The sequence below is a fragment of the Bombina bombina genome, chromosome 4, assembly GCF_027579735.1.
Source record: "Bombina bombina isolate aBomBom1 chromosome 4, aBomBom1.pri, whole genome shotgun sequence".
In the NCBI taxonomy this organism is placed as follows: domain Eukaryota; kingdom Metazoa; phylum Chordata; class Amphibia; order Anura; family Bombinatoridae; genus Bombina; species Bombina bombina.
Genome location: NC_069502.1, coordinates 51,162,677 through 51,170,854, shown reverse-complemented (window position 1 = coordinate 51,170,854; position 8,178 = coordinate 51,162,677). Strand labels below are relative to the sequence as shown.

Here is an 8,178-nt window from a genome sequence, read left to right as displayed (position 1 = left end):
TTAGCGTGTCGTGCGCAGTCGCTCTTTTCGTGTAGCTGTAAGTTAACGTTGTGTTAACGCTTCCATCTGACGTCGGATTTCTTGAAAATCAATTAGTTGCTAAGGTAACCCGACCTTACGCTATAGAATTTACGTTTAACGTCCGTGCTTCTTACCTGTGATCGCCTCTCAAGAAAAATAAAAAAACACTTATCCATATTTTTAATAATCAAATACTATTTTCTAATATAATTATATTTAACACTTCATAAATATAAGTAATATTTATTGCTGCCCTAGGCATAGGTCTAGTTTGCATTCTGTAGATATGTTCTTGCATATATTATTATATTTAAATATATACTGATATTTCTATTAGAATATAAGTTCAACTATTTCTATACATGAGACAACAATAAATATTACTTATAACAATTTATTTCTACATTAAAACACTTGCATTATATGCAAGTTTTATCATTTCAATAGAAAATAGGTCTCAAAAAGCACAATTTTCCTCTTTTACACCTAGTTGAGCTGGGGGTAATATTTCTCAATGTATCGACAGCCTCCGACAGTGTATTAACGGTTAGCGCTTTCAATGGAAACCTGGTATAATTTATCGATTAACGGCTTCTATTACTTTCTATGGGACGCGAAAATCTTTTCGGCAGCCGAAGTCCGGCAGCCGATATTGAGGTATAACGCGCCATTGGAAACAGTCGTTAAACGCTATTGCTTTCGACAGCATATTTATCGGTTTGCGAGTGCACGCAAACTGAATTACGACTCAATGGAAGCGAGGCCTAAGATGGGTATAGTAAGGTATCTAACTATGTTATTAATTCTTCTAAATTGGAACTGCTCTCTTTGAAAATGTCCTCTCTAGATTGTGACATCCTACGAACTGAAACCCCATATGAAATGCAAACAAAATCTTTAAAATATTTAGGTATACATCTGTCACCAGACCCACACCTACAGTATTATACAAACATAACTACTAGAGATTCATGCATGACCTCAATTCACTGACTGCATCCTGGCTTCCTATATCAATCTCTTGGATTTGTAGGATCAATGTGGTCAAAATGAATCTTTTACCCAAGCTATTGTATGTCTTTCAAACAGTACCTATCCCAATTCCCGACCCCTCCAATCCATCTTAAATTCATACATCTGACATAAATGACCACCCAGAACAGTTACAAAATCCCTCTACCTACCAACTAGAAGGGTGGGATTAAGAACTCCAGACCTCCAAGCATATAGAAATGCCAAAATATTATAAAGAATAGCAGACTGGAGCTACCAATCCACTAAATAAACTAAAGCATGGTTACCCTTAGAACATGACCTTACCCTAACGCCCCCCCCCCCCCCAACTAAGAAGCTGATGCTGGCTTCTACCTAAACATGAATCTCTATTAATTCTTAAGTATTCCATTATCAAAGAAACATTAGATGTCTGGGTGAAACTTTTATGCAAGTTTCCTAAACTCTCCAGTATCCCTTCTCCACTGACTCCAACACTCCAAAAACACAAATTTAGATATAAATGGATTATTACCGAATTATCTCTTAACAGACTCTTTAAAAATAATACCACAGGCCCAATTAAGAGAGGTGGGGAATGTTTTTTTTTTCTCCATGGATGTGATATAATCAGTTGACACACTACATAAGCACTCATAAACACAAATCGGAATTACTGCTTACCCAATCCAACTCTGCAGCTTATCTCCCCACCCAAAGCATATCATCTACATTCTTTATGCCATACTTAGTACTCCTTCACAAGACCCTCTCCCTTAATATACGCAAAAATGGCAGAAAGAACTTGCAACACAAATCTTAATCACAGAATGGCACAATATCTTCCAACCCATGGTTAAATCATCACACTCAATCTCACTCCTGGAAGTCAATTATAAGTTTAAAATGAGATGGTGCTTCACACCACAATGCCTCAAATACATATTTCCTCGAACATCAGACCAATGCTGGAGAAAAATGCAATCAAACAGGCTCCATGTATCATATCTGATGGTCATACCCCAAAATGCAACAATTTTGGGAAGCAGTGACAAAACAAGTCAACAACATATTAGGTTGGAACATCCCCTTGGACCCTTTTATTTTGCTATTTCATGTTACTCCTAAACTACAAATGTAAGGCACATGTCAAATTACTTCACATAGCACTTAACAGTGCTAAACAATTGATCCCTAGAAAATGGAAACAAGAAAACACTCCCACAGCAGACTAATGACTTGCTCGGTTTTCTCTCAATATCACATTGGAAAAATATCACTACTTCTCTATATACCAGCTAGCCTTTTATCATGAGCTAATGTAAAGCTCCACTTGTAATCTAGCCAGATAGGATCTAAACTTAAATTAGAGAGTATATACAAGTGGCCAGTAGTAAAAAAAGGGGAAATTAACAGCAGTGGTACATTTTGCACACACTGAACATAGCTATTACACACTGCAATGTTATGGCGGCGGATGATATTTTTAATAACAAGACAATATTGATCATTTTTAACTGCTACTTGAATTTTTGGAGTTAGTTAAATGATTGGATTGTGATCTTGCCCAATGTTTTTCTCAAAATATCTCATGTTTTAAAAACAGTTTGCTGAATGTTTAGATCTGATCTAATAAAAATAATGTAGCACTTTGGAAGAAATATACAGCCTAGAAGACCTGACCCAGAAACAAGGATGGCAAATATCTCTACGGCTACAGTCTTCCTACCCTTTGTGCTCAGATAGGCAGGAATGAATGATATCCACACACTACAGAATAACAACATACTGAAGGTTATATTTTTAGCCTCATTAAACCTATCAGGGAAATCTTTAGCTATAAAAGCAATGAGAAAGCTTAAGGAAGCTAGAATCCCCATATACCCAACTACACAGAAGAACATAGAGACAGAACCTTCATTACACAGCAAAATAATCTTCCCATATTCACTATAAGTATCAGATTCTGGGAATGAAGGGAACTTAACTACCCAACTAGCACAAATCACAGTCTCCCCAAAACAGCAAATAAGAATTATCCGATTTGAGAATCTGTTTCCTAACCAGGTTTTCAGCTTACTATTTGGCTTTGTGGCTTTAAAGGCAATAACAACAGTCATTGTTTTAGCCAACACAGATGACACAGCAACAGTAAAAGCAATCCCAAACACAGACTGACGAAGCATACAGCTTATATGTGTTGGTTGGCCAATGAACAGCAGAGGGCAGAGGAAGCAGATAGTAATAGATACTAGGAGAATGCAGCTTATATGCCGATTATTAGCTTTCACTATTGGAGTGTTCCGGTACTTGATAAAGATCACAAGAATGGCAGCAGTTATTAGAGAAAGTAGAAAAGCAAAGAATGTAATGATGTAACCCAAAGGTTCCGTAAAAGAAAGAAATTCTATGTCCTTAGGGATGCAGCTGTTTCTTTCTTCATTTGACCACTGATCTTCTGGGCACGTTAAACATTTTGCTGAATCTAAAACAAAAGAAATAAACATATGTTGTTTGTTGTGTGCACTAAACAATGAGAAACACTAGATTTGGAAAAAGTACAATACAAACAAAATGCAAATATATTATTTGTACCATACACTGAACAATCAACACCATCACATTTAAAAAAATAGTTAATAGTTAATATTTAAAAATTAAAATAATGTTGATTTGTTAATCAGATAAATACAATAACTAATTTAGAGCTATTTACGGGTGTACATTACATAACCAACCATTACAATACGTCAGACCTCTGTTTAAAGATAAAAAAGTTGCCCCAATTGCCCCCAAAATAAAGAAGACAGTACATAAAGATGAAATATAAAGATGAGCATTTTTATTTTATTTATTTTTTGTAAAAACCTGCACAAAGCAGTTATAAGGGTATAAAGTGAGGGGATGTGTTTTTTTAGAAGAAGAAAAAAGGCACCTAAAGTGCCTCTACATAGGAGTTAATAGGGGACTGTGTTTTCTGTGGTTGCTGGCATGAAAACAAGGCTTCCATTGGAACCTATCAAAGCGCACTCTCGTAAGTGCTTGGCTTTTGGTTGAGTGGAGAGCAAATATCAAATTTTCATACTCATAATATTGCGCTCCACTCATAATCTAGCCCTTAATGAGAAGATAATGTTAATTAGCTTTCTATATGATTTTGAATTAGATTACAAGTGGAGTGCAAAATATTAGCACTCTTGAGGAATAATACCTTGTAAGTTAAATCAATAGAACTCCTATTCTTGCACTCTTATTTCAAGTAAAAGTAAAACATTTGCGCTCGAGCGAAAATACTCATGCACACTAACTGGAGGTTGAATAGCACTGCCGTGCTAATGCCCTTTCCATATATATCTCTATGGGGCACAGTACAAAAGCATCTTCTGGCTTACGCTTCCACCAAGACCCAGAAGGAGCACTTTTTGCCTTTTTTTTTTGCAGTCAGTAACTGGTGTTCTTCTTTGATCTGACACCAGGGTCTTGAACTCCTGTTGTAGTTGCTTCTATTTATAGCTAAAAAAATGATTATGATTATTTAAATATTACATTTAGCCAATCAGAAAAATGAGTGGGTCAATGTTAATATTAATCCCTACCATACCTCTAATTGATTATTATTAATAATAATAATAATAATAATAAGCCAATCAGAAGTTACCAGGCTCAATTTTGTCAATTTGTCCACCAATCCCCAATCTAAACTAATTAACCAAATTAACCAAACTAAATGTTTCATAGAGGAGGAATCCATTAGAACATGAGAAATTAATTAGGAATATGGGAAAGAATATGTGCAATTGGCCAGAAAAACATTTAAAACTGCAAGAATATTAAGACAGGTAATATGAGGAGGTGTGTATTTTTGTTATGTTAGTACTTTACTGGACATTAGATGTTAAGGTGCTATTTGTGTTTGGAGATGAATCTCATAATTATTTATTGCCAGGAGATTATGCAGAGGGGTGTTAGATTTAGGGCTCCATGTACTAAGCCATCAATTCATCTGTCATTTAGTGTGGGGGGATTACTTTAAGAAGAGTAATATTTTAGTTGTTTGGGTCAGTTATTAAAGATACATTTTGTGGAAGATATGGTAATAATTAATTGTGCTACAGTGATTGGGTCAGCCATTGAAATGACTGGAGTTACAGGAAGTTGTGATTATTGTAGATTGTAATGAGAGAACTAATTCTGCACAATTATAATTTTTTTCTAGGTTGAGAGGTCACTAATATGTTTAATAGTGATGAGGGGAATATAAACAAAACAATAGGGGACGTGTCCAGGCAGCCGCAAAAATAGAGGATCTTAATATACTACAGCGAATCCTCTGATTAGCTATGTCATTGCTATCAATCCAGGAAGATACCATACAAGCACCACGTTGGATAGTTGGTCAGGTAAGGCAACGGCCTTACAACATCTATCCCAATCCCCCCCCCCAGTTTGCCTGGTGAATCAGGTTTAACTGTTGACACCAAATAATAAGATGGGGGAGTATCAAGTAAATCTATATGCCTTATTGGCAGAATGTTAACGAAAGATGGATGATGGGTTTAGTGATCTTCTAAGCACTATCAGTGGTATTCATGAGGAATATGGCGGCGGACAACCTTTACGCCCTGTGAAAGATGCTCCCAAACCAACGGAGACCCTATACAATATCACGCAGACCTCAGTACCTCCAATAGAGGAGCTTACAAGTACTCTAGTCTACGTGGAGCAAAAAGCTACTGACCCCGGCACTGAGATATATACCTCAGCCAACCCTATTACTTCAGACCTGAAAATTCTGGATCCTGGGAGGGTGAACATCATCATATAAAGGAGAGCAATCCCCAGCCACAGAGCATCCGATGCACCAGCGGTCACCAACTTCAATTCCTTTGCCAGTGGAGGAACTAAGAGCCAACCTCTCATCTCAGGAGGTGTGACCGACTCCCGTAGTCGAGACTCAGACTTCATCTGGCTCACACCCAGACCAAGGGGCCATTTGCTGGCAAAGTCGACCTTGACCTTATACTTCGAATCAGCAAACTACCATATGGTAGGGTCAACACAGGAGATCATCCCAGCTACCAGACATAAATCAACTATGACAGGGATCTCTACTGCAGCATGCTTAGTTGGACCCGGTAAAGGTAAGGTAGGGTAGAAGCCTCTGTATAATCTTTAAATGGGTCTAGATGTACACTGGAATAACTTTGACTCACTCTATTTCTTATTACTTTCTACCCCCAATTACAACTATAAAAACACCTCTATTACCAGTGAATTTTAGAATCCAATACAAAAGTTTATATCACCTTTATAGCCTGCTCTAATACTTAGCACAACTATTAAAGTTACCTCAGAGAACAATCTTATTGTATGTGTTTCAGAGTTCTCTATACGTATATAATTGAGATTGAGTTAGCATGATACCTAGCCTTTTCATCTGTTTTCTGAATTCAAGATTTCCATAAATGAGCAATGCACAAATATCACATTTCCTCCAAAGTACTTGATATGCTGTACCAGTATTATATTGAGTCTCTTTTACTGGTTGTGAGGGGACTTGAATTTATAAAACTTCAGAAAGCTTTTTGGAGTTGTGCAGTTGAATTAACGAATCCTCACATAAGGCATCCCCTGCATACATTCTACTCTTTGCCTTTGAGCCACTAGGTCATCTTCTTTAGATTTATGATTACGTATGAACTTTTTACTTATGCATCGTATGAAGGTTTTGAGTTAGATACTTATGCTACTATTTCAGTAATATATTATTCATACGCCTCTAAGCTTATTATATAATTGAGACATATATTAAACTTTCCTTGGTTTCTACATATCAATGAAGAGAGGATGTTACTACTTGCCGCTATCACTTATGAATATTTCTTAGGTGACTCAACTTAGCTAAGAAGCTAGGACATATCTTAAGTAAGTTATAGTTAGTTGTCCATATTATATCTTGGTCACTAGCATCAGGTACCCTATTGGTCTCCCCCTACCTATCTAAGCTCTATGTTGCTTATTTATTATCCTAGAGTCAGCTCACAATATCTGTATACCAAATGCTATTTCGTATGATATATGTATGTATATTAAACCCTCCTGATAATTGTCCCACTATTATTGTACAAATCCTACCCACTGAGATCATGAGATGAAGCAGCATCTAGATTTAGAAAAGCAGACTTGTAAATTCAATCTATAATTCAATGCTCATTTAACTAAAATGCCAGTTGCTAATTTACATTGTATAACTTGTTTATATCTATATGTTCATTCACCATGCCCAAGAGTGGCTCTATATCACCCTAGTTTCCTCTAGTGATCCAATCTATTGGGTATAGGTCCACGAATGCCCTATAGACAAGTTGGGAGGTTTATGTAACCAGAAAATAAAGTTTCAATGCTATGAGGCCTCTCAATGCTATGAGGCCTTTCAATGCTTGGCGTCCCTCGAATTCCGATTGGCTGATAGGATTCTATCAGCCAATCGGAATTAAGGTAGGAAAATGCAATCAGATTCAAGTTCAATCCGATTGGCTGATCCGATCAGTCAATCAGATTGAGCTCGCATTCTATTGGCTGATCGGAACAGCCAATAGAATGCGAGCTCAATCTGATTGGCTGATTGGATCAGCCAATCGGATTGAACTTGAATCTGATTGGCTGATTTCATCAGCCAATCAGAATTTTCCTACCTTAATTCCGATTGGCTGATAGAATCCTATCAGCCAATCGGAATTCGAGGGACACCATCTTGGATGACGTCCCTTAAAGGAACCTTCATTCATCGTCTAGTCGTCGGAAGAAGAGGATGGATCCGCGCTGGAGGTCTTGAAGATCAGCCGGTCGTCATCGGGTGGAAGAACATAGAAGATGCGGCTTGGATGAAGATGTTTGCCGGTCCGGATGTACTCTTCTGCCCGCTTGGGTCAAGACTTCAGCCGGAGGATGGATGTCTTCAGCCCCCCGCTTGGGCTTGGATCAAGACATCGGAGGCTCTTCTGGACAGATTGGGACCCGGTGTGGTGAAGACAAGGTAGGGAGATCTTCAGGGGCTTAGTGTTAGGTTTATTTAAGGGGGGTTTGGGTTAGTTTAGGGGTATGTGGGTGGTGGGTTGTAATGTTGGGGGGGTATTGTATTTTTTTTTTACAGGCAAAAGAGCT

The 8,178-nt window shown here is 37.5% G+C and overlaps 1 protein-coding gene across 1 annotated transcript in view; it reads right to left on the bottom strand.

The window, feature by feature from the left end:
- Positions 1 to 2,603: 2,603 nt before the first annotated feature.
- LOC128656846 (vomeronasal type-2 receptor 26-like) overlaps positions 2,604 to 8,178 on the bottom strand; it is a 97,463-nt gene continuing 91,888 nt past the window's right edge. Inside the window, exon 4 of the mRNA XM_053711013.1 lies at positions 2,604 to 3,499. Coding sequence (XP_053566988.1) covers positions 2,604 to 3,499 — 896 coding nt within the window. The remainder of the gene's footprint in view (positions 3,500 to 8,178) is intronic.